General features: G+C 51.6%; 1 protein-coding gene across 5 annotated transcripts in view; it reads right to left on the reverse strand.

Moving 5' to 3' along the window:
• SARDH (sarcosine dehydrogenase) overlaps nt 1–13,933 on the reverse strand; it is a 76,170-nt gene extending 62,237 nt beyond the window's left edge. Inside the window, exons 1-7 of one of the 5 annotated variants that reach the window (XM_055351468.2) lie at nt 12,232–12,357; nt 11,413–11,463; nt 7,921–8,281; nt 6,501–6,679; nt 5,383–5,562; nt 4,147–4,270; nt 3,848–3,948 (exon numbers count right to left, since the gene is read on the reverse strand). In XM_055351468.2, the coding sequence (XP_055207443.2) occupies nt 3,848–3,948; nt 4,147–4,270; nt 5,383–5,562; nt 6,501–6,679; nt 7,921–8,251 (915 nt within the window). In that variant the 5' untranslated portion in view covers nt 8,252–8,281; nt 11,413–11,463; nt 12,232–12,357. Of the gene's footprint in view, nt 1–3,847; nt 3,949–4,146; nt 4,271–5,382; nt 5,563–6,500; nt 6,680–7,920; nt 8,300–11,412; nt 11,464–12,231; nt 12,358–13,670 lie in introns of those variants that run through there. The other 4 variants (XM_055351469.2, XM_055351473.2, XM_055351467.2 and 1 more) reach the window with 4 other exon arrangements.
• Nucleotides 13,934–26,843: the final 12,910 nt, after the last annotated feature.

Genomic DNA, 26,843 nt, shown 5'->3' on the forward strand with positions numbered 1-26,843 from the left:
GGGAGATACGACCCCTGTCCTGTCTCTGGGAGCAGGAAAGGGGATGTGCAGAGACCAGAAGGGACATTCTGGCAGATGCTCCCTCCCTCTCCGCCAGGATCCCAGGAGTCCTGTTCATTGGAATGAGAATATCTGCACCAGGGGATCGTTGTCAGGCAGCACATAGAAGTTCCTAGTAACTGAGCACTGTTTAATCATAGCCGGGCAAGGTGGCTCACACCTGTAATCCCAAGACTTTAGGAGTCTGAGGCAGGAGGATCGCTTGAGCAGTTTGGGACCAGCCTGGGCAGCATAGCAAAACCCCATCTCTATAAAAAAATACAAAAATTAGCCAGGAGTGGTGGCACATGCCTGTAGTCCCAGCTACTCGGGAGGTGGAGGTGGGAGGATCGCTTGAGCCCAGGAGGTCAAGGCTGCAGTGAGCTATGATCATGCCACTGCACTCCAGCCTGGGAAACAGAGTGAGACCCTGTCTCAAATAATAATAATAGTAGTTAGATCCTTACCTCTGCTAGCACTACTACTCTTAAAAACAAAGCCAGCCCCAGAGTTCCATAGAGCAGGACAGTGGGGACACCTGGTGGCCAGGGAAGCCCCTGATGTTTGTCCCAGCAGGATCCATGTCTGGACTTTCCTGCCCCTTGCACAGATCCTGCTGCCTCTGAGCACCCAGCGGAGTGCCCAGTTCAGCATCAGCGTCCAGTGGAGCCCTGGCCTTTCTCTCCAGGCAGCAGCCTCCTGCTCTGGCTGTCCCCAGTCTGGCCCTGGTGCCACTGACTCCCTGCCTCCTGACCTCAGCCCATGCCTTCCATCTGCCTCTTTCTTCCATCTGATCCCTGCCTGATTGCTCCTGCCCTCCATGTTCTCTTCCTCCGAAGCGCCAGCTGGTGACGACTTCACAACCCTCTGTCCTTGTCCTTGTCATCACACAGCTACCACCTCATGAGCACCTGCTGTATGCCGGGCACCACGCCCAGCTGCATCACTCTGTCCTTCCTGCAGCACAGCCTGAGGCAGTAGGGATGGTTATGACCCATTTTGCAGGAAAGGGAACCAGAGCGGTGACAGACTTGGCCAGCCTGGGTAATGGAGGAGTCAGTGTTTAAACCCAGCACCCAGGCTCTTACCCACAGCTCTGCCCACGGATGGAGCAGCCGCTCCTTGCCACTGCAAAAGTACGCCAGAGCACGACTGTGAAACCATCTAACAGCGCCCGAGCCACCTGCTTTAATGATAGCTCAGAGAGGGAAGAGATGAGCCCTAGCCACAAAGGAAGCCGTGGGCAGAGCTCTCTAGGACCCAGGCCTGGGACAGATCCTCAGAAAAGGGAGGTCCTTGGGGCCACACAGCCCTCCGGCCACCCAAGAAGAAAGATGAACCACACGTGAGACCTGAGCCCTCACCTGCCAGCTGGAGCCCCCAGGCCCCGATGTGTGTGGCTGTGTCTGATCAGGGTGGACAGCGTCCTGCTGCACGAGGCTGCCACGCCCGGGGAGCTTCCTGAGCAGACAGAAATGGGCTGCACAGGTGCCATGCGCCCAGGAGAGGGCCCCCTGGCTTGTTCTGTGGCCCATCCAAGGGTCAGACCACTGCAGGTGGGCAGGTCAGGGCCAGCGGCCTGGCTCCTTCCTCAGATTCACACCAACTGCCTAGCTGCAGCCTCTGGAAGGGACAACTTCCAGACACCTGCACATGGCCAGGTGTCAGAGGAACATGAGGGGCTTTGTGCGAAGCCCCAGATCTCCACTTTTCTCCTACCGGGTCTCAGAGCTGCTGGGGCTGATGGCCCTTTTCCTGTGCTCTGGTACCAGAGGCACGCTGGGATCTGGACTGGCTTTGTAAGTAACACCCCGTAGCTTCGCTTGAATCTTGACATATACAGGAGGGGGCAGCTGCAGGGACCTAGGCCAACTCTGCCTTGCTTCTTCCCTGGAAAGGCACCTCAAAGGCAGGCCTTGGGAGGAATTAGGGATGGGGGATGGAGCCACAGTCCTGGGCTCGGTGGACATTCTGTGGCCACCCTCCCTGACGCCCCAGGACACAGCTCTGCCCGCCCTCCCAGAACCCACTGAGACCTGAGCGTGACCCCTGGCGGCCACCTAGGGGAGGAGGCTCTCCCCAGGGACCCGGAGCCAGGGAGGAGGCCTCAGCACTCAGCTCCGACACCCACCGTGTGACTACTCTTAGTCCCTAACCCGGCACATGGCACCAGCCACCTGCAGTGAGCGGCTCATTCTATGAACAAGAGGTCTTGTGTCCAGTGGGGCGTGACTTGCCCAGCGCACAGGAGTCAGAGGCAGCAGCGCACTGGGACCCAGGTTCCGGCCCCATTTCGCCACCCGCTTCACCACCCTGGTCTACGAAGCAGCCAAGCCTGGTACCTCCCCGGTGGCCATAGGGAAGCCAGACTGGCACAGGGTGGCAATGGGCAGCCCCCAGGGACGAGGCTCCCAGCTCAGGGGCCCGGGCTTCCCTCTCACTGGCCCTGACCCTAAACAAGGGCAGTCTGTTCTCACACTGACCCTGCCCCACAGCCTCTGGCCCTGGCTCTCTGAACGGCCATGCTCTGTGCACGCTCCTTGTCCACCATGCCACCCTCAAGAGCCTCACCTAGATGCAGCCGCCTCCTCCAGGGAGCCTCCCCTGGTCCACTAGGGCTGGGAATTCCTATAGCCCCTGAGACCCCATCAGAGCCCTTATCAGCATGTTCTGGAATTGCACATGTACTTGTCTGTACCTCCCCCCAGCTCTACCCAGCAAGAACTAGGTGTCTGTCTGTGTTATGGCCACAGCTTCTAGAATAGGGCCTGAAACACCAAGCTCACCCATCAATGTCTGATGCAGGGAGGGTTCGATGGAATGTGAACGGTTGGATTAATATGTGGGTGGATGCTGAAGGAAGGGCAGAGGGAGAGATGAGTGGCTAGAGGGAGGGAGGGAGGGATTGATGGGTAGAAGTTTAGGTGGGTGGGTGGATGGAAGGATATATGAAAGAAGGGATGGACAGATGAACATGTGGATAAATAGATGAATAGATAGATGGAGAGACGGAGGACGGAAGAATTGATGGCGAGATGGCAAGATGAATAGAGGGAGGGAATGAGTGGAGGGAGGAATGGACGAAGGGAAGGGGGATGGGTAGAGGGATGAAGGAATAAATGGGAGAAGGCATGGATAGATACGGGAGTAGATGGATGGAGAGACAGATGGAGAGATGGAGGGCTGGACAGAGAGAGGAATGAGTAAGGGAGGGTTGCATGATGAATGGATGGAAAGAGGGCAGTCAGTAACAAAGTAGCAGGAAGCTCCCAGCCACCATCCCTGGAGGGAGGAGTTGAGGACAGGAGAGAAGAGAGGGCAGGAGGCACCCAGCCCCAGGTGCCAGCAGGTGAACCCAGGCCCCCAACCTCCCTTGGCAGAAGGCTCTCAGGGAGGTTATTCATGCCAGGAACCAGCATCCTCTGAGACAGGCACCCCAGGCACACTGAGAGCATGCAAACATTCGGGGCTTCCCTGAAACTCCTGGGCACAGAACATGGCAAAAAGCTAGGCTGCCTGCACCACGCAGGACAGGCTGGACTGTGTTCTGGGCATCAAAGAGAGGCCAGGTCCTGAGGAACAAGGGGGTCAGCCCCAACAGGGATACGCCGCCTGTGCTACCTAGTTTAATCCTCACACCACCCGGAAATAACCCATGTTACAATCCCCATTTCACAGATGAGGTGACTGAGGCTTGGGGCAGTGAGGGAACCCACAAGGGTCACACCACCTGGGTTCAAGCTGGGATTCAGAGCCAGGTCTCTGTGCCCCCCACAGACTGACACAGAACCTGGGGCTGTCCACCTACCTGAATCCCCTCGATGCGCTCGGTGACGACATAGGCATGGTGCATGGCCACCAGCGGGACCTTGACTCCAGCCATCCGGCCCACAGCACTTGCCCACACTCCTGCGGGCAGAGCACAGACAGCTCAGCTCTGCTGACACCTGGTGGGAGCTGCCTCTCAGGTGTGCGCAGGCTGCGTCTGCAGACCTGTCTGCCCTAGCAGGGGCTCCCCACCCCAGAAAGAAGCCCTGCAGAGTTGGGAGCAGGTTTAGGGAGCAGCCAGCATGGCCACACAGGAGTCAGGAGAAATGCCACTCCCACCTGCACAGTTGACCACGCAGGGTGTCTGGATGGAACCATGCTGAGTCTCCACACCCGCAACCCGCCGCACCCCAAAATCATCTGTCCACACACGAATGCCGGTCACTGGGCAGTTCTCAATGACCTGGGATTGAGAGGAACTGCTTCTAAAATCCCACGGGACTCCCCGGGGGTGCTTCCCACCCCGCTCCAGCCAACCCCTCCTCCCAGAGGGGAGCTGGGGACACTATTTCTGCTAGCAGCAGGCCCCCTGCGACACTGTCAGGGAAACGGGATGACCACAGCGCCAGAAAACTAGACCCACCCATGCCTTGACTTGGAGAACTTGAAAGTTGGGCAAGTTCTTTCACTTGACTTGTGGGGGGAACCCTCTTTTCATAACGTGAAAAAGTAGCTGACTTTTTTTTTTAAAAAAAAGCAAGATATTTGATTAATGGAAAGATGTTTGCAGTCTACTGCTTGGTAAAAAAAAATCACAAAATAACAACAGCTTGGTTCTATTTTGCATACATATATATTTTCATAGAAAAATATTTAGAGTAAAACATACTAAAATGTCAATACTAGTTACTGCTGGGTGATTTTGACTTCTTTTTTGCTTATTTGTCTTCTTAAAATTGTTCTACAGGCCGGGGGTGGTGGTTTACACCTGTAATCCCAGGACTTTGGGAGGCCGAGGCCGGTGGATCACGAGGTCAGGAGATCAAGACCATCCTGGCTAACACAGTGAAACCCTGTCTCTACTAAAAATACAAAAAATTAGACGGGAGTGGTGGCGGGTGCCTGTAGTCCCAGCTACTCAGGAGGCTGAGGCAGGAGAATGGCATGAACCCGGGAGGCGCAGCTTGCAGTGAGCAGAGATCGCGCTATTGCACTCCAGCCTGGGCGACAGACCGAGATTCCGTCTCAAACAAACAAACAAAAAAATTGTTCTACAAGGATGTGCGGAGTTGAGACAAACGCAGATACAAATTACAAGAAGGGCTTTTGATACGATTTGCTTGTGCAGCAGAGGAATGGGTGCACCTACGGCACGACCTGATGTCTGTGAACAGACCGAAGGCATAGCCTCCCCTTGGCAGGAGTGGACCAGAAGGCTCAGAGAGGTCCTCACTGGCCCAAAGTCACACAGCAGTCAGAGAATGGCTCTTGTTCTCTTGCCTTCTGCTCTCAGGGTTCTAAGGCAGGAGGAGTGGGCTGGGAACAGGGGACCCAGAGCCGGGCGGCCATCAGTACCTGTGCTCCTCGGGCAGAAGCTGCCCTGGCGAGGGTGGTACAGGTGCCAGCGGGGTCCATGGTACCGTCGTGCGGCACATACAGGGTCCCGTAGAGGTCGTCCACATTCATCAGCGGGTACAGAGTCTTGGTCTCTGCCGGGCTCAGCACATGGGATTCCACACCATACGCCTTGCCCAGCTAGGGGGACCCAGGGGAGGGTAACTGAGTCCGTGGGGAGCAGACCCCTGGGCCACTCCCCTCCCCAACTGGGCATCCACCGCAAACCCCAGCCTCACTTTCTCCCAGAAGCCTTAGCCGGTCCCCACGCCCCCGGAGCCTGTCCCTTGAATCCGCTTCAGCATAAGAGTTAAGGAGCAGGGCATTGAGGCAGGCTCCGGGGCCAGGCCGCCTGTGCCAATCCGACCCTCGCCAGCTGTGTGACCCACCTGGGGCAAAGTCGCTTCAGGCTCACTCAGGTGAAGTGGGGGTGAGAATAGTGTATGTCATTGACAAAGAACTTGGACCAGTGCCTGGCACAAAGTGTCTATTATATAAAATAAATAACCCCACAGGCCTAATACTTTGGGCCTGAGAGGTTTCCCAGTCAGACCAGCTGTCAAGAGAGGCCAAGATCCTGTTTCAGACTGTCAGATAGACCACGCCCCCACATTTGATTGGCCCAAGAACAGCCAATCAGTGTCCTCAGGCGTGGACCACTGGGACAGGGAGAAGCTGGGCCAATCAGATTCTCTGTCTGGGAATTCTGAATGAAGCCTGGCAAAGTCGCTTTCTCCAGGTGGCACAGCCAGCAAGGGGCAGCGCGAGGGCTGGAACCCAGATCTGTCACCTGCCGGGGCTCCTTCCCTGTGGCGTGTCCCCTTCTCTCGCGGCAGAAGGGTGCCCACCGACATGAGCCCCACCCCCGACCCCACAGGAGGCAGACTCATCCACACGAGCCCCCCACCCCCAGCCCCCCGCAGGGGATGCGCACACGGACATGAACCCCCAGCGTACCTCCACCCTCACAGGGAGCCTACCCTACCCCCCACAGGGGGTGCACCCACCAATATGACCCCCCAGGGAGTGCACCCACCCACCCAAGCCCCCCTCCTTGCCCCCCGCAGGGGAGCACACACCGACATGAGCCTCTTGTACTCGTCCAGGCGCTGCCGGTTGGACGCGATGAAGAGGCCCCCATTCTGGATCCAGCCCGTGTGTAGTCCCGTCTCCTCCTCCAGCTCCCGGCTCACCACCCGCCGAGTGTGGGCCAGAAGCTCCACCTCCACGTCACTGGGCCGCAGCTGCCACAGCAGGCCTGCCCGGGAGGGTGGGTGCCATCACTCCCCAGGGAGTGGACTGCACCTCCTTCCCCCAGTCGAATATCAGGGGATACCCTGATATTCAACCATGGGTGTCTTTCTCTGCAAGGTCTTTCTCTGAAGGACCTGGAGGGCCTGGAGAGGTTGTTGAGCAGGAAATAACTGGACCAAGATGAATGTGAGGGAGGTCCCGCCCTTGGGCAGCTCAGAGAGTGACATAGCAAAGGCCCCCATTTTTGGAGCACCTACTGTGTGCCAAGCCCCGTGCTAAGCCTGTCATGCCCTATGAGGAGGGCGTGATTCTCTTATAGATCAAGTTCAAGTGGCACCAACAGTTCTGTGGCCAAGGTCACAGAGCAGGTGAGTGGAGTTGGGGCCGAGACACCAACCCACTACTGAATGAAGCTTAAATCTGCACTCTCCCCAACAAAGGCTGCCCTCCAGCAGCTGAATCTGAGAGGTGGCAGGCCAGGGGTGTGGCTGGCGAAATGTCAGGGAAGAGGCTATGACAGCCCAGCTAGGGGGCCAGTGAGAAGGCAAGAGCAAGAGTTGGAGCAGTGGTTTGTGGGAGCCGGCTCGCGTCAGCTCTCAGGAGCCCAGGGATAAACCTCTTCCCAACTCCACAGTCAGTGACCTCACACTGGTGGCTTTTGCTATTGGCCAAGGTGGGAGTGTTCACACCACAGGAACTGGCCAACACTGCAGGTCAGGAGATCCAGTTTGCCAGGACACCCATGGCTGAAAGGGTGAAGGCAGAAGGTTGGCTGTCCTGGGACATGCACACCATAGGTGCTTAATATATGCCCACTGGTTAGTTAGGAGAATGAGAACTGTAGAAGCCTCTGGTGCTCATGGAGGACACAGGTTGGCTTCACCCTCAGTGGTCCCTGTCCGTCCCTCTCCACTCCCTGGAATGCCCTCAGTCCTGGTGGCTCTGTCCAGGAAAGGGGCTTCTGCCCTCTGGACAGCTGCCTGGAGTTTCCAGCTCTGGCCCCCGCTTCACTCTCCAGGCCACACAAGCAGCATCTGCTCCTTCCTCCCACCACAGCTCTTCAGAGACTGGGAGGGCAAGCAGTGCCCCCAGCTCCGCCCACCTGCAAATTGGCCATGCACCCTTCCCCAGGGTCTCTGCCCCAGGCTGGTTGTTGTGAACCAAGAACTGTCCCAGCTAGCAACGGGCTGTGGCCCCTCGCTATGTCCTATCCTTCCCTGCCCCTACCTGGCCCCTGGTCCCTACCTGCCGTGTGCCAGGTGGTCCCGGAGGTCAGCCGCTCCCGCTCCAGCAGCACCGCCCCACTCATGCCCAGCTTGGCCAGGTGGTACAGGGTCTGGCAGCCCAAGCTGCCTCCACCAATGACCACCACGTTGGCTGTGCTGGGCAGGGGCCGGCTTGGGCCTTGGGCCACCACCGAGGTGCCTTGTCCCTCCTTCAGGGTCCGCTGATATGGCACACTCTTCTCGGCTGTGGGGCCAGCTGCGCTGGACAGGTTGCATGGCCCCATGCCCCAGGTAGGGCTCTGGCGAGGGTGGGCAGCAGCCACACGTAGGGCTCGGCTCAGTGAGGCCATGGGGGCTCCGGGCCTCAGCAAAACAGGGAGCTGGGGAGAGAATCAGAGCTGGGTGGGGTGCAGAGGGGACACGGTGGGGGCTGTGCTGAGTACCCAGGGAAATAAGGGCCCTATGGTGTTACCTCCCAGGGCCTTCCTCTTGCCACTTCCCCATGGCATTCATTCATTCATTCACTCACTCATTCATTCATTCTGTGTGTATGTATTAAGGGCCTGGTATGCAGCAGGCTCTGTCAGTGCCCAGGGGCAACCTTAGTGAGGATAGGTCTCTGCCAGCCCACAGAAAAGACAGGGAGCGCCAAGCTCTGGGTAAGAGTGGGGGTCGGGGCCACAAGGGGAGGTAGAGAAGAGTGGTCGACGTGGCTGGCAGAGATCCAAAGTAAGACCTGAGGAAAGTGGGCTGCCCCATGAGGCCGGGCAGGGAGGATGGGGAGGGGACTGAGGACAGCGGACCAATAGCTGGAAAGGAGGGGCTCCGGTCTCAGGGACACTCACCCCCAGATCACAGACAGCGAGAGGCTGGGGCTGGGAGGGGGCCGTCCCGCCAGCCTTGAGAGCCCTTTCAGAGCTCAAGATGCTCCTGAGGGGCCAAGCAGCCCTGCGGCCCCACAGGTCTGTGCTGGGGCAGACCCCAGGTTCTGCGGGGTGGGGATGGGACCTGGGAGGCAGGAGTGCCCAGAGAAAGCGGTGGTAGTGGCACAGCAGGCCAGGGAGGGGGTTGTGTTGAGGGATGGAGTCACTTGCACTCCCAGACAGAGAGCCAGGAGGAGGGAGAGGCATCGTGGATGCTACAGCAGTGGCCGCAGGGTATCGGCAGGCAGCCTGGAGATGGGGCACCCAATCCCCAAGCCTGGAGCCAGCACCTCCTCCTGGGCAGGCCCCTTCCAAACCCAGACAAGAGGTGTTGCCCCCTCATCAGCCCCAAAGCTCAGTGGGACTAAGGCGGAAGCTGAGGAAGGATGTGCTGTCCCGGCTCAGCTCCCTTGGGGCCACCTGGGATTGCAGAGTAGAGGCTCAGAAGCCGGGTTAACAGGCCTTCCTCCCCTCTGCTCCTTCCCAGCTGACCTACCCCAATTCCCTCCTCCTTCAGGAAGCCCTCCCAGATCTGCCCAGCCAGAAAAATCCAATAACAATGAGAATGCAAGAGGGAGCCCTCCTTCTCAGGAGAGAAGGCGCTGATGAAGACGGATGTCTCCTTGGGTGCAGGCGAGGCAGGACAGGCAGTCAAAGGAGTCACCATGTCCTGGGGACGCAGCAACCGTGGTGACTGCAATCCACACAATCAGCCTCCACGTTTGCATTGTAACTGAGCTCGTGTTAACTGAGCTCGTTCAAGCAAAGCTGTCTGCAGTAGGGCCTTTCCCCTGGAGAGGGCATGTGCACATTGATTTTACCTGTCCTCAAACTGACCCTTTGCTCATTCTAATAGTAAAAAAACACACCCCTGGGTGGAGATTTTAAGATGCTAATGAGGCCGGGCTCTGTGGCTTATGCCTGTAATCCCAGCACTTGGGGAGGCCGAGGCAGGCGGATCACCTGAGGTCGGGAGTTCGAGACCAGCCTGACCAACACGGAGAAACCCCATCTCTACTAAAAATACAACATTAGCCGGGGGTGGTGGTGCATGCCTGTAATCCCAGCTACTCGGGAGGCTGAGACAGGAGACTTGCTTAAACCCAGGAGGTGGAGGTTGCAGTAAGCCGAGATTGTGCCATTGCACTCCAGCCTGGACAACAAGAGTGAAACTCCGTCTCAAAAAAAAAAAAAAAAAAAAAAAAAGATGTGAATGAGACATGTGAGGTATGAACAAGCATGTACAGCTACCGCATGTGCACCCAGAGGACCAGCCATCACATGCTGCCTAGTAACCTCTTCCTCTCTTTCCACCCACTTATGAATAATTGTGGAAGACTCCCTGAAAGGGGGTTTCTCCAACAATCATCAATGCTGCCTCACACTCAGGAGCAGCCCCCCGCCTGGAATCCTCTCTCTCCCAGGGTGCATCCGCACCTAACTTTCAAAATGTTCTTTTTCCTTTGCAATAAATTGCTCTATGTTGCAGCTCTTTTGCTGTGTGTCTCATGTTTAAATTCTGTTTTGTTGTTGTTGTTGTTGTTGTTGTTTTTTGTTTTTTGTTTTTGAGAAAGAGTCTCACTCTGTCTTCCAGGTTGGAGTGCAGTGGCATGATCTCGGCTCACTGCAACCTCTGCCTCCTGGGTTCAAGCGATTCTCCCACCTCAGCCTCTCAAGTAGCTGGCATTATAGGGGCATGCCACCATGCCTGGCTAATTTTTGTATCTTTAGTAGAGACAGGGTTTCACCATGTTGGCCAGGCTGGTCTCAAACTCCTGATCTCAGGTGATCCACGTGCCTTGGCCTCCCAAAGTGCTGGGATTACAGGCATGAGCCACTGTGCCCGGCCTAAATTCTTTAAACTAAGAAGTTAAGAACGGAGGTCTCACAACAGCCCTCAATGGAGGGGTGGGGTGGTGTCCTGACCAGTGTGGACCTCCACTACCCTTTTCTGGGATCTGCAGGAAAAGTGAAAGGGATGTGGCTGTGATCCAAGATGTGAAGTGCTGTGCCACCTACGTCAGTATGAATGACTGATATAATTAGCTAAGAAAGTCAGCCTCCTTTTTCAAGAGTGGACCATAGCTATGCACGTTCGTTCACTCTCATTGAACACGTATAGACACATGATAACGTCTCTACTTCACAGTGGGGGAGTCTGACACATGGAGAGGCTCCCTGAGGTGACCAGGGTCACAGGGCCTCCATGTGGTGGTGCCGGGGACTCTCTCCTGCCCCCTCTTCTGACCATCCCAGGGGGACTCAGGACCCACTGCCACACTCTGTCCCACCTGAACTGTGGGCACTGCCCAAGCCCTGACGAAGCGCAGAACCCTGTCCTAGGCACAGTGGGGGATGTGAGGGGGATCCCAGCTCTCAGGCTGGTCAGGGCTGCCCTCCATCTCCTGCCCCAGTGCCCCATCCCAAGGGAGGGAGCAGGGAGTCTGATTGCAGCAGCGTAGGGGAGTGAGGAGGTGTTGGAACTTGTCCTCAGCCTCTCAGCCCTCAGTGTGTCAGCCCGCCTGGCTCCTGCCTGCAGAGGTGGCCCTCGACAAGGAGGCATGCCTCCTGCATGTGTCTGTACATACCTTCAGTCCTTGAAGGTCCACAGTCTTCCAGGAGCCCCCAGAAGTGGTGCCCTACCAGGGGAAAGCCAGCTTGAGTGGCACCAAGGAAGGCCCTCCAAGGCTGAACACCCCCGCCCCACCCCCCACCCCCCACCACGGTGCCACATGGCACAGCACACCTGGTCAGCTCTGGGCAAAAGCCTCCCTCCTCCTTCCGACTGTGCCCAACGCGACAGCTGCTGGCGCCGGAGGCTGCCACGTGCCCCTTCACCACCTGCCTGGTCAGTCAGGGCTCTTCTGACTGCCAGACTGGGGGCTGGCAGCGGCCCCAGTGGGGACAGCCCGGAGCCCCTCCTGCCTGCCACCTCCCTGGAAACAGCTGTCTCCACATTAACCCACTCTCTTGCCCCCTCCAACTCTGTCTCGTACCTGAGTCAGCTTCCCAGGAGTGAGGGCTGAGGACAGCCCTGGGCTTGGGATCAGACAGATGGGTGGGGGTTTTGTCACAGGACTGGGGCCTTGAGCAACAACTTAACCTCACTGCAAAGCAGAGGACCCAGGAACGCCCTCCTCCTCCCAGGCTCAGGGGGTGGCGGGGGTCAAGCGAGGAGAGCGCCTGGCACTTTTGCCTGGTGAGGGTAGGCAGACTGTTGTGGGGAGGAGCGGCTGGGGGCGGGGAGGCAGCTGCCCATATGGTGAACCCTGGTCCTGCTCATGCAGCTGGATGGTCCCTGCAGCCAGAGGCAGAGGGAGATCCCAGCCAGATCTGACCAGGCCCAGCCCCGCCCACATAGGGGAGGCCCCAGCCTTGTCCCTCCCTGAGGGTGTACCTCCAAGTACCTCTTGTCAGCTACAGTGCCCCTCGGCCCTAAGAGTGCTTGGCCCAGCAGAGGTGCCTTCACCTTCTTGCTTCCCAAGCAGTGGCCTGGCCGGAACTGCAGGCCTCCCCCGCCCCCCACCCTCGCTGCCAGCCCCATGTCGCCGCCCAGGATCTGGGCGGAGCGTACCGCCCACTACCGCGGCTTCTTGGCCAGCTTAGTCGGGGCTTCTAGGCCAGCCCTGTGGGCAGCTCCCTCTGAGGGCGGCAGAGCAGGATTGTGAACCCCATGCCCCATTACCCGTAGGCGACCTGGCAGTCACCCTCCCGCTCCGACCCTCATTTCCTCGTCTCTGAAACAGGCGCCTCAGGGTTGCTGCAGTGGACCCAGGCACCCCTGCCTGCTGGAGCCTGCCTGAGCTCCCCGCGCCCAAAAGGAGCTATGCACAGGCAGGGTGGGCAGGAAAGGTGGGGTCGGCAGCAGCTTGGGCCAGGGGCCCGTCCACTGCAGGGAGGCTCCTTTGGCGAGGTCATCTCAGCACATGCCCCAGTTTGCTCACCCCCAGGGACAGGATGCTCACTGCCTTCAGAGGCGAGTGAGAAGGCCTGGGTCAGCTTCCCAGGGACGGGGTCTCCTGGTCTGTCTGCGTCCTGCTTTCCCGAGCTCCCAGACCCCTCTGGTGTTTGGGGAGACGCCCCCAAGCCACTGGCTACTGCACAGCACGTAGCCCCCAGGGCAGGGATTCCAGCCTCCATTGACTGTTGGGGACAGCAGTGCCAAGGGAGGGGGCCACACAGCAAGCTGGTGGAGGAGGCAGACCGGACGCTGCAGCCTGACTCTGGGCTGGGGCAAGTTACCCATTCCCAGACAGAAGTAGACACCCAGAGGAGGGGTGTGGAGGAAACCCAGAAAGAATACACCTCTGGATGCCCAAAGAATCAGAACAGGTGCTGCTGGAAAGTAAAATCTCCTCCTCGCGCTGGATCAAAGACGGGGCATTTCAATGGCAGTCTGTTAATATTGTAATGATGCCAGCTGCCAATACCGGAAGCGATCGTACAGTAAACTGCTGTAATTAATACCAATCAAATCATCGTGTTCTTATTCACACCGAGGATGTCCGACTGTCTTGTTGGCAGCTTGTCTATCCTCTACATTTACTGAATGCCCAATGTATACAAAGCACTGCTGGGAAACCTATAGTGACATCTAAGACCCAGCCCCTGCCCTCGAGGGGCTCAGGGTCCACGAAGCAGACAGATCCAGGGAGAGACTCGACACCACAAGGCTGGCTTCCTTCCAGCAGGGAATCCAGGAGGACCTCTTAGAGGAGGGGGCCTGGGCTCTGGGCCTGACCATGTGCTGACACCATTCTCAGTCCCTGCCTCAAAGGCAAAGGGCCCACTGGCTTAGGCCCCTGGCTGCCTAGTGGAAAGCTGCCCCCGCCAGTTTGAGGCTTACCTGGGGAGGTGTGGGGGTCCTGGGGCAGAGGACCTCCTCTTTGGATGGTGTGGCTTGCCCAGCGGCCTGAGCTAGGGCTGTGCTCACCCAACAGGGTGACTAATGAGCTCAAGAGGGCAAGGAAGGAGTGTGGCCCAAGTTCTCCCAGGAGTCCTGGACGTGCAGGTGCATGGGAGAAAAACGCAGCAGTCGCCACAGCTCCGGGGCAGTGGCCGGGTAGCCCACACCTCTCCTGTCCCTGCACTCAAAGACAAGTGGCAACTGTTGCAAAACTGTTACAAGCCAAGAGGGCAGCACAATGAACCTGCACTTTGGACAAGGGGTGGTGGCTGGGGGCCGGTCCCGGCCTGTTAGCTGTCTGTTAGTATCGCAGGATTTTCATCCGGCAGGGCCTGTTAGCACCCAGCTCCGGTCTGGGAGAGGTGGAAAGGCTGTCTCCCCCCGAGGACTAGTAGTCACAGCTCTGGAGGGCCCAGGCTCCGGACAAGGAGGCCAAGACAGGGTCCTGTGCGATCTCGGGCCGGTCTTATCACCTCTCCCTTTGCTGAGACTTAGTTTTCCCATCTTGGAACAGGAGGCTGGAAGCCCTGCCATGTCAGTTTCACAGTAGCCTTGTAAATTTCCCTGAGTAAATTTCCTTCAGTCCTGCTCTAGATCACATCAACAGAGGGGCTGCCACCTCAGAGAAGTCACCCCACCAGGGATAAAATCCACTTGATCACGGTGCATGATCTTTTTAATGTGCTGTTGAATTTGGTTTGCTAATTTTTTTTTTTTTTTTTTAGACGGAGTCTTGCTCTGTCGCCCATGCTGGAGTGCGGTGGCACGATCTCGGCTCACTGCAACCTCCGCCTTCCCGGTTCAAGCGATTCTCCTCCCTCAGCCTCCCAAGTAGCTGGGATTACAGGCACGCACCACCGTGCCCAACTAATTTTTTGTATTTTTAGTAGAGACGGGGTTTGACCATGAATGGCCAAGCTGGTTTCGAACTCCTGACCTCAAGTGATCCCCCCACCTCGTCCTCCCAAAGCGTTAGGATTACAGGTGTGAGCCACCGCGCCCAGCTGGTTTGCTAATATTTTGAGAGGATTTTTGCATCTATGTTCATCAAGGATATCGGTCCATAATTTTCTTTCTTGTAATGTTATCTGGCTTTGGTATCAGGGTAATGCTGGTCTCGTAAAATGAGTATGACTCTATGTTCAGTGCACTCTGAAGAAAACTGTGGTGCAAATCAAAGTCACAGTTGACTCTACATTCAGGAGTGAGGGGCTGCCTCCAGGTTCACTGCCCTCCCCAGCCTCCCCGCCACCGCGCCAGTGGGGACTGTGGTAGACTTGTTCCTCTGCCCTCATGGCCTGGACATACCTGAGCCAACCCCAAGACTCTTCCTCTGGCTCAGGCTGGCCCTCTCTGCAGGCCCTCACCAGCCCTTGGCCCCCACTTGCTGGCCAGGCTTCCAGGACAGAGAGAAGTGCCTGCAGGCTGCCCTCTGACGGGGCAGAAGTCCAGGGAGGAAGAAGCGGAGGTGCTGGGGAAGGAGCCTCCTCCACCGAGCTCTGCGTGCAGCCCTGTGAAAGAGGACATGAGCAACAGCACCCCAACCCAAACTACAACAGCCAACATCACCACTGACCGGGAGGAAGGCAGTGCCCCAGTCACCTCTGAGGGCCTTCTGGGAGTCAGGCAGAGTGCTAAAGGCTTCACACGTGTCATCTCAAATGAGACAGCAACAACTGCTACCCATCGTGGAGATGGGAAAACTGAGGGAGAACACAGCCAACAGGTGCCAGACCCAGGTGATTCATGGGCCAGGGAAATTTCCAGAACAATTTTCAAGGGCTGAATTTACACTGCCAAGATTTTATTTTTTCAATAAGAACCTGAAAAAGAAAACTACCACTGAATATCCCCGTGATTTCATGAAGACAGAATGTTTTCTATCCTCTGTCAAAGTAGAAGAGATGCCCTCCCAGGGTGAGGGTGGTCCTTCCTGAGAAGCAGGTGGCTGCCCCCATCTGCCTGACACCGATGCACAGAGGCAGGTGGAAATGGCTCCAGGCCTGAAGCCATCTGGGCACAGGCATTCCCAGGAATGAGCTGCTGAAGTGACCCCCACCTGGCAGTTGTGGCCTGGGGCCATTGTGGGCTCGGGCTCCTGAGGGCCGGAATGCAGACCCTCATTCCCCGGAGCACCCTCTCCACTCCATGGCCTAACACTGTTTGTGAGTGAAAGAAACATGGTGGATGGAATCCGCGGTGGAATCCATGGAAACGCGGTGGATTCCCGCAGCTGAGCCTGTGCCAGGCAGGTGCCAGGAGTGCTTCAAAATCATCTCGGGGCTGGGCACGGTGGCTCACGCCTGTAATCCCAGCACTATGGGAGGCCGAGGCAGGTGGATCATGAGGTCAGGAGATTAAGACCATCCTGGCTAACACGGTGAAACCCCGTCTCTACTAAAATTAAAAAAAACATTAGCCGGGCGTGGTGGTGCGCGCCTGTAGTCCCAGCTACTTGGGAGGCTGAGGCAGGAGAATGGCGCGAACCCGGGAGGCAGAGGTTGCAGTGAGCCGAGATTGCGCCACTGCACTCTAGCCTGAGACTAGAGCTAGACTCCATCTCAAAAAAAAAGAAAAAAGAAAAGAAATCATCTCGGGGCACTGTGTCCATGGCCGCAGGCACTGCCACCGTCTGATGGGGACACAGGACATGGAGCTTCAGAAGGACTTCCTGCCCACAGTGGGGAGCTGACCTCAGCCCTGGCGTAGGGCCCCAGTCTGCACTGGGGATTTGGAGAGAAGGATGGAGAAGCAACAGGGAGGGCAGAAGCTGGAAGCCTGGGCTCACCAGGGTCTGAGACCCACAAGCACCACCTAGACCCCTCAGCTAGTCAGCCAAACCTTCCAGGGCTCTCATGTGCCTGCCCAGGGGCAGGGGATCCCTGGCATGACCCATGCTGTGCTTTGTGTCTTTGTATGTGTCGCCCTGGAAACTTCCTGTAAAAATCCAGATTTCCAAGCTTCAATCTTGAAAAGCTGGCCACATGGGGCCCAAAACCCATTGGACACACTTAGGTGGGTCACTCCTAGTCCAGCTGGTCACAGTTATTACCCTGCATTTTGCCGTTTTGCATTTCCCGCTGGCATCTGGGAGCTTTGCCCTTCCAGCACTGACCAGGACTCCCAGCACTGACCAGGACTCTCCAACCAGCTGCAGGAGCAAGAGTAACCTTCAAAGGAGATGCTGGTGCTGGCTGGGCAGCCAGGGAACTGTGCGTCTTGCACAGAACGGAGGGTGGGAGGACTGTGCAGTGCTCTCTTTGGGCCCCAGAATCTGAATGCCCTTCCAGATACTCAGGTGAGGGCAGCAGCCCACCACGGATGAAAGTCACTGGTCACCTCCAGGCTGTCTGCCCTGGAAGAGTAGCCTTGGCAGGAAACACCGCCCCTGGTGGCCACACGTGAGTATTACAACCTGGCGGAGCTGGACCCAGGCTCAGAAGGGGACTAGCAGGCAGATGGGGGCTGATCTTACACTGGCTGGGACTGACAGCCTAGGCTCAGCCTGGCTCCTGTCTTCTCTTCCAGACCACTCCAGCAGAGGGGCTGTCACCTCAAAGAAGTCACCTCCGCCAAGGATAAAATCCACTTGATCAGGATGCATGATCTTTGTAATGTGCTGTTGAATTTGGTTTGCTAATATTTTGGTGAGGATTTTTGCATCTCTGTTCATCAAGGATATTGGCCCATAATTTTCTTTTCTTGTAATGTCCTTGTCTGGCTTTGGTATCAGGGTAATTCTGGCCTCATAAAATGAGTTTGGAAGTGTTCCTTCCTCTTGAATTTTTTGGAAGAGTTTGAGAAGAATCAGCATTAATTCTTTCTTAAATGTTTGGCAGCATTCACCAGCGAAGGCATCAGATATCCTGGGCTATTTTTTGTTGGGAGGTGTTTGATCACTGATTCAATCTCCTTACTCATTATTGGTCTGTTCAGATTTTCTAGTTTTTTGTTTGTGTGTTTTGTTTTTGTGTGTTTGTTTTTTTGAAGTGGAGTCTTGCTCCCGTCACGCAGGCTGGAGTGCAGTGGCACGATCTCAGCTCACTGCAACCTCCACCTCCCGAGTTCAATTGATTCTCCTTCCTCAGCCTCCTGAGTAGCTGGGATTACAGCCTGCACTACCACGCCCGGCTAATTTTTGTATTTTTATTAGAGACGGGGTTTCACCATGTTGGCCAGGCTGGTCTCCTGACCTCAGGTGATCCACCCGCCTTGGCCTCCCAAAGTGCTAGGATTACAGACGTGAGCCACCACGCCCTGGCCGATTTTCTAGTTTTTTCTGGGATTCAGTCTTGGTCGGCTGTCTGCTTCTAGCAATTTATTCATTTCTAGGTTATCCAATTTGTTGGCATAGTTGTCTATTATTTCTTTGGTATCAATTGTAATCTTTCCTCTTTCATTTATAATTTTATTATTTATTTGAGTCTTTTTTTATTTTAGTCTAGCCTAAGGTTTGTGGGTTTTGTTAACCTTTTCAAAAAAACTCAACTCTTAGTTTTGTTGATACTGTCTATTGTTTCTTAAGTCTGTATTTCATTTATTTCTGCTCTGATCTTTCTTTCTTTCCTTCTGCTAACTTTGGGCTTAATTTGTTCCTCATTTTATAGCTCCTTGAGGTGTGAAGTTAGGTTGTTTATTTGAGATCATTCTTAATGTAGGCATTTATTGCTATAAACTTCCCACCTAGAATCACTTTTGCTGCATCCTATGAGGTTTGGTATGTTGCATTTCCATTTTCATTTGCCTCAAGATATTATTTTATTTCCCTTTTGATTTCTTATTCCACTCATTGGTTGTTCAGGAGTGTGTTGTTAAATTTCCACACATGTGTAAAATTTCCACTTTTCCTCCTGTTATTGATTTCTAGTTTTATACCATTGTGGTTGGAAACGATACTTGATATGATTTCAATCTTCTTAAATGTGTTAAGACTTGTTTTGTGAGCTAACATATGATCTTTCCTGGAGAATGTTCCATGTGCACTCGACAAGAATGTGTGTTCTGCTGCCATTGGATGGAATGTTCTGAATCTATCTGTTAGGGCCATTTGGTCTGTAGTGTTGCTCAAGTCTCCTGTTTTCTTATTGATTTTCCAGCTGGATAATCTGTCCACTGTTTAAAGTGCTGAAGTCCTCTACTATTATTGTAATCTATTTTCCCTTCAGTTATGTTAATATTTGCTTTACAGAGTTAGGTGCTCCCATGTTGGGTGTATATATATATATATATATAGAGAGAGAGAGAGAGAGAGAGAGACAGAGAGACAGAGAGGCAGAGAGACAGAGAGACAGAGTCTTGCTCTGTTGCCCAGGCTGGAGTGCCGTGGCATGATCTTGGCTCACTGCAACCTCCGCCTCCCAGGTTCAAGCGATTCTTCTGTCTCAGCCTCCTAAGTAGCTGGGACTACAGGCACGCACCACCACACCTGGCTAATTTTTGTATTCTTTTAGTAGAGACAGGGTTTCACCATATCGGTCAGTCTGGTCTCGAACTCCTGACCTTGTGATCTGCCCTCTTTGACCTCCCAAAGTGCTGGGATTACAGGCGTGAGCCACCGCGCCTGACCTAGTACATGTATTTTTTGAATTGTTATATCCTCTTGATGAATTGATCCATTTATCATTATATAACAACTGTCTTTGTCTCTTGGGATAGTTTTGATTTAAAGTCTATTTTGTCTGATATAAGTGTAGCCACTTATGTTCTCTTTTGCTTCTCATTTGGATAGAATAACATTTTTCAGCTTATCTGTGTCCTTAAAGCTAAACCAAGTCTCCTGTAAGCAGCATATAGTTGGATTTTGTTTTGTTTTGTTTTTTAATCCATTCAGCTGCTTAGTGGCTTCTGAGTAGATAACTTAATCAATTTAAATTTAAAGTAATTATTAATAGGTAAGGACTTATTACTGCCATTTTGTTAATTGTTTTCTGATTGTTTTGTAGTCTCATTGTTCCTATCTTCCTCTCTTGCTGTCTTTATGAGATATTTTTTTTGTAGTGGTATGCTTTGACTCCCTTTTATCTTTTGTGGGTCTACTACAGTTATTTTTCTTTGTGGTTACCAGGAGGTTTATGTACAACATTTTATAGTTATAACAGTTTAAGCTGATAACAACTAAACTTTAGCCACGTACAAAAAGTCTACACTTTAATTTCTCCTCTCCCACATTTTATGTTATTGGGGTCATACTTTACATCTTTTATATATTGTGTATCCATTAACAAATTATTGCTATAATTATTCTTTAAATTTTATACTAGAGTTAAAAATAATTTATGTGTCACCATTACAATGTGCTATGCTTTGGATGTTTTTGTCTTCTACAAAATTCATATTAAAATTTAGTCCCTAGTGCAACAGTATTGGGAAGTGTGTCCTTTGGGGTGTTTAATTCATGATGGCTCTGCCATTACAAAAGGGCTTGATGGAAGAAGTTTGTCCCCTTTTGCTCTTCTACCCTCTGCCTCTGCTGTGTGAGAATGTAGCAAGAAGACCCTCACCAGACACCAGATGCTGACGCCTTGATCTTGTACTCCCCAGCTTCCAAAACTGTGAGAAATACATTTTTGTTCTTTATAAATTACCCGGTCCGTGTCATCCTGTTACGGCAGTGCAAAATGGACTAAGACACAGTGGCAGAGTACTCCCAATTTGACTATATTTTTATCTTTACAGAGTTTTTATACTTTTGTGTCTTCATGTTGTTACTGTCCTTTCATTTCAACTTGAGAAACTCCCTTTAGCATTTCTTGTAAGGCAGAGATAATGAACTCCCACAGCTTTTGTTTGTTTGGGAAAGCCTTTATCTCTCCTTCATTTCTGGACATCTTTCCCAAGGTTGACAGTTTTATCCTTCCAGCCCTGTGAATATATGATCCCACTCTCTCCTGGCCTATGAGATTTCTTCTGAGAAATTCACTGATAATCTCCTAGGGGTTTCCTTGTATGTGATGAACTGCATTTCTCTCACTGCTTTCAAATTTATCTCTGTCTTTGACTTCTGAGAATTTCTCTTTTTTGAAGATTTCTATTTTTAATTTTTGTGGGTACACAGTAAGTGTATACATTTATGGGGTACATGAGATGCTTTGATACAGTTATGCAATATGAAATAGGCACATCATGGAGAATGGGGTATAAATCCCCTCAAGTATGTATCCTTTGAGTTACCAAAAATCCAATTACACTAAGTTATTTTAAAGTGTACAATTAAGTTAATTTGACTTCTACCTTTCCATTGTGGATGCCCTTTATATCTTTCTCTTGTCTGATTGTTCTAGCTATGACTTCTAGTACTATGTTGAACAACAGTGATGACAGTGGCATCCTTGTCATGTTCCAGATTTTAGAGGAAAGGGTTTCAGTTTTTCCCCATTCAGCACAATCCTAGCTGTGGGTCTTTTGTATATGGCTTTTATTATGTTGAGGTATGTTCCTTCTATCCCCAGTTTTTTTTGTTTGTTTTTTGGTTTTTTGTTGTTTTTTTTTTTCTTTGAGATGGAGTCTCGCTCTGTTGCCCAGGCTGGAGTGCAGTGGCACGATCTCTGCTCACTGCAAACTCCGCCTCCCAGGTTCATGCCATTCTCCTGCCTCAGCCTCCTGAGTAGCTGGGACTACAGGTGCCCGCCACCACACCCGGCTAATTTTTTGTATTTTTAGTAGAGACAGGGTTTCACCATGTTAGCCGGGATGGTCTTGATCTCCTGACCTCGTGATCCACCCACCTCAGCCTCCCAAAGTGCTGGGATTACAGGCGTAAGCCACTGCGCCCAGCCCTTCTATCCCTAGTTTTAAAATTTTTTTTTAAATTATGAAGGGACATCGAATTGTATTAAATGCTTTTTCAGCAGTAGCAATTGAAATGGTCATATGGTTTATATTCTTCATTCTGTTGGTATGTATCACGTTAATTGATTTGCATATGTTGAACCATTTGCATATGATGTATCCCACTTGGTCGTGATGAATTATCTTTCTAATGTATTGTTGAATTTGGTTTGTTAGTATTTTACTGAGGACTGTTATATCAATATTCATCAGAGATATTGGCCTGTAGTTTTCTTTTTATGATGTGTCTTTGTCTGGTTTCAGTATCAAGGTAATACTGGCCTCATAGAATTACTTTGAAAGTATGCTCTTACTGAATTGACCCCTTCATCACTATATAGTGACCTTGTCTCATATTATAGTTTTTGTCTTGAAATCTATTTTGTCTGATATAAGTATAGCAACTCCTGCTCTTTGGTTTCCATGGAATATCTTTTTCCATCCATTTATTTTAAATCTCTGTATGTTTTTACAGGTGAAGTATGTTTCTTGTAGGCAACAGGTCAATGGTCCTGTTTGTTCATCCATTCAGCCTGTCTATGTCTTTCAATTGGAGTGTTTAGTCCATTTACATTCAGCGTTATTATTGATAAGTAAGGGCTTATTCCTGCCATTTTGTTTTCTGGTTGTTTTGTGGTCTTCTCCTTCTTCTATCTTTCCTCCCTGTCTTCCTTTAGTGAAGGTGATTTTCTCTGGTGATATGATTTAGTTTCTTGCTTTTTATATTTTGTGTACCCATTGTATGTTTTTTGGTTTGAGGTTACCATAAGACTTGCAAATACTATCTTATAACCCATGATTTTAACCTAACAACTTAACACTATCTGCATAAACGAATAAGCAAAAAGAAAACTAATAAAGACTCTATGCCTTAACTTCATCCCTGTTTTTTAACTTTTTGTTGTTTCTATTTATATTTTATTATACTGAATATGTCCTGAAAAGTTATTGTAGTTATTCTTTTTGATTGGTTGTTTCATCTTTCTACTTAGGATAAGAGTAGTTTACACACCACAGTTACAGTGTTACAACGTTCTGTGTTCTTCTGTGTACTTACTATTACCAGTGAGTTTTGTACCTTCAGGTGATCATTTATTGCTCATTAATGTTCTTTTCCTTCTGATCAAATTACTCCCTTTAGCATTTCTTGTAGGACAGGTCTGGTGTTGGTGAAATCCCTAAGCTTTTGTTTGTCTGGGAAAGTCTGTTTCTCCTTCATGTTTGAAGGATATTTTCACTGGATATACTAGGGTAAAAGGTTTTTGTGGTTTTTTTTCCTTCACCACTTTAAGTATGTCATGCCTCTGTCTCCTGGCCTGTAAGGTTTCTACTGAAAAGTCTGCTGCCAGACGTATTGGAGCTCCATTGTATGTTATTTGTTTCCTTTCTCTTGCAGCTTTTAGGATCTTTTCTTTGTCCTTGACCTTTGGGAGTTTGATTATTAAATGCCTTGAGGTAGTTTTCTTTGGGTTAAATCTGCTTGGTGTTCTATAACCTTCTTGTACTTGGATATCAATCTCTTTCTTTAGGTTTGGGAAGTTCTCTATTATCCCTTTGAATAACTTTCTACCCCTATATGTTTCTCTACCTCCTCTTCAAGGCTAACAACTCTTAGATTTGCCCCCTTTGAAGCTATTTTCTAGATCCTGTAGGGGTGCTTCATTGCTTTTATTCTTTTTTGTCTCCTCTGACTGTGTATTTTCAAATAGCCTATATTCGAGCTCACTAATGCTTTCTTCTGCTTGATCAATTCTGATGTTAAAGGATCCTGGTGCAATCTTCAGTATACCGATTGCATTTTTCAGCTTCAGAATTTCTGCTTGATTCTTTTAAATTATTTCAGTATCTTTGTTATATTTATCTGATATAATTCTGAATTCCTTCTCCGTGTTTATCTTGAATTTCTTTAAGTCTCCTCAACACAGCTATTTTGAATTCTCTGTCTGAAAGGTCACATATCTCTGTTTTTCCAGAATTGTTTCCTGGTGCCTTATACTTAGTTCATTTGGTGAGGTCATGTTTTCCTGGATGGGGTTGATGCTAGTAGATGTTTTTTGGCGTCTGGGCATTGAAGAGTTAGGTATTTATTATGGTCTTCTCTGTCTGGGCTTATTTGTAGCCATCCTTCTTGGGAAGGCTTTCCAGATTTTGAAAATACTTGGATGTCGTGATCTAAGCTGTATCTGCTTTAGGGGGCACCCCAAGCTTAGTAATTCTGTGGTTCTTGCAGACTCGTAGAGGTACTGCCTTGATGGTCTTGGAAAAGATCCAGGAGAATTCTCTGGATTATCAGGCAGAGACTCTTGTTCTCTTCCCTTTCTTTCTCCCAAACAAACAGAGTCTCTCTCTCTCTGTTCTGAGTCACCTAAAGCTGGGGATGGAGTGACAAAAGCACCCCTGTGACCACCACCACTATGACTGCACTGGGTCAGACCTGAAGCCAGTACAGCACTGGGTCTTGCCCAAGGCCTGCTATAAACTCCATGGCTATTGCCTATGTTCACTCAAGGCCCTGGGGCTCTACAATCGGAAGGTGGCAAAGCCTGCTAGGCCTGTGTCTTTCCCTTCAGGGCAGCAAGGTCCCCTAGGCCTCAGGTGGGTCCAGAGGTGCCATCTGGGAGTCAGGGACTAGCGTCAAAAAGTTTAGAAGTCTACCTGGTGTTCTACTGTATTGTGGCTGAGCTGGCCCTCAAACCACAAGCAGCAGTCCTTCCCACTCTGCCCTCTCCTTTCCAAAGGCAGAGGAGCCTCACCCCATAGCCACCACCACCCCAGGCCGTGAGGAGTCCTGCCAGACTACCAGCCAATGTTCCCTTAAGACCCAAGGTCTCTTAAGTCAGGTCGTGGTGAATGCTGCCTGGCCTGGGACTCACTGTTCAGGGCAATGGGCTCTCCTCTGGCCCAGGACACATCCAGAAACGCTGTCCAAGAGTCAAGTCCTGGAATCGAGGACCTCAAGGGCCCATTTGGCGCTCTACCCCACTGTGGCCGTGCTGGTACTTGAAGCCAGCAAGTCTCAGAGGCTCACCCAAGGCCTTCAACTTACAGTACCTGGGTATCACTGCGGGTTATTGAGGGCCCAAGGGCTCTTCAGTTAACAGGTGATTGAGAATGCTTCCAGGACTGGGTCCTTCTCTTCAAAGTAGCAGGTTCCCTTCTGACTCAGGGTGTGTCCAGAAATGTCATCTGGGAGCTTGGCCTGGAACAGGGGCCTCACGACTCTGACCAGTGCCCTATCCTGTTGTGGCTGAGCTGGTATCCAAGATGCAAAACAAAGTCCTCCCCACTCTTCCTTGTCCTCTCCTCAAGCGGAAGAAAGGGGTCTCTTTTAGATCCACAAGCTGTGCAGCCTAGGATTAAGGGAGGGCTGATGCCAGAACCCTCTTGGCTGCCCCAGCTGCTGTCTCAGTATGTTGCATGCTCCCCTGCCCCCTGCCCCACGAGTCCACTGTCTCTGGGCCTAGTTCAGCACTGGGACTCACCTAAGAGTTGCAGTCCTTATGTTGAAGACCTAGATTACCTCTCAAGTTTACTTGCAGACACAAACCCAGTGTCTCTTCAAATATTGCTTCTTATCCATTCTACTTCCTCATCCATTTTACTTTCTTCTTCTGGAATTTGTCTAAATTATATGTACGTTGGAACTTCTCCTTCCATCTCCGTCTTCATTAGTTTCATCTCTGCATCATCAAGGATGTCATTAGAACTATTTTCCACTTCACCGATTCTTTCTTGTCTAATCCAAGGTTAAACCCATACATTGTGATGTAAATATCTGTGGTACAAAAGGGCTGCTTGACCCTGAGAGCTCACAGTGATAAACAGCGAGACACCAAGGGCCATTTTCCTTCTCTCAGAGAGGCTGCTCCAAAATCCAGCTTCCCCCAGGACCAAGAACTTCCTTCTGTTAGCAAAGGGAGCTACAAGTTCCCCTGCACTCCAAGGTCCTAGGGGGCTGGGCAGCAGGCATTCTCTGAAAACTCCCAGAAGCCACTGGAACCCAAGTCGTTTCCATGTTTCCTCCACCTGACAAGCCATTTTCTCATGTTTGCACTATAAGAAGGTAGTCATGGGGTGGAGGCGACAGTGTCTTTCTCTGGAATGCAAACCCACTGTGTGTCTAACAGTGGCACTGGCCTTCCTGCACGCCTTGTAAATGTCCCCCCAACTGCACCTCTTCCTTGGGCCACACCATGTGATGTGGCAACCATTCCAAATCCAATTTCCTGCCAGTTCCAACCCAGATTTTGCAGCACTAGAAGTTCTGCTTGATCTTTTCCCAACTGACTTGGTTATTTTCAGTTTCTTGCTCTTTACACGTATTTCCAATCCTTTCTATTCTGCATCACACACAACTATTTTGTATTCTGATTCTGTGGATCTGATTCTGCACCCCGTGGTTTTTGCTGCCTCTGTGCGATGCATCTTGTTTCCTTGGATGTTCTATGCTTTTTGACGGTTAATGTGTATTTCTTAGAACATTACCTCTGGGGATTATTTGAGGCTGAAAGTGGATTTGCATTTCCTTTTTCCAGGCACCCAGGAGAGCCAAAAATCCCCGTATTCTACTTTAAACTCTTAGCTCCAGGTTTTTCGAACCAAAGGAAGTGTAATTTCACGCTGGAACCTTCTTAGGTGTCAAATCAGAGTTGCACATCGTATTACTGGTGCAGTACAAAGTACCACACATTCCATGGCTGGAACAACAATTTGTTGTCTCATAGTTCTGGAGGCCCAAAGTCCAAGATATGAGTGTCAGCAGGGTTGGTTCCTTCTGGAGGCTCTAGGGGAGAATCTGTTCCATGCCTCTCCCTTAGTGCCTGGTGGTTGCTGGCAATCTTTGATGTTCCTTAGCTTGTAGATACGTCATCCCAATCTCTGTCTCCATCTTCACACAGTGTTCTCTCTGTGTGCAGGTCTCTCTCTGTGTCCAAGTTCCCCCTTTCTACAAGGACCCCGGTAAGACTGGATTAGGGTCCACCCTAATGACCTCATCTTAAATTGATTACATCTGTAAAGACCCTATTTCCAAATACGATCACATTTACAGGTATTCAGAGTTAAGAGTTTCAAGATGGGGGGTGGGGCACAATGCAATCTGTAACATGTGCTCTCAGGTTAGTTCTCTTTCCACCCACTGTCAATAAGGAAGGAGACCACTACTACTTCTGCTGCCCTCCTCCCCCAACTTTGCCTAGTTCACAAGACAGGAGGAAAGAGAGAAAGCAAAAAATTAGAAATAAACAGAAGTAAGATAAATAGCCAGACAACCTTGGCACCACCACC

The sequence above is a fragment of the Gorilla gorilla genome, chromosome 13, assembly GCF_029281585.2.
Source record: "Gorilla gorilla gorilla isolate KB3781 chromosome 13, NHGRI_mGorGor1-v2.1_pri, whole genome shotgun sequence".
Classification (NCBI taxonomy): Eukaryota; Metazoa; Chordata; class Mammalia; order Primates; family Hominidae; genus Gorilla; species Gorilla gorilla.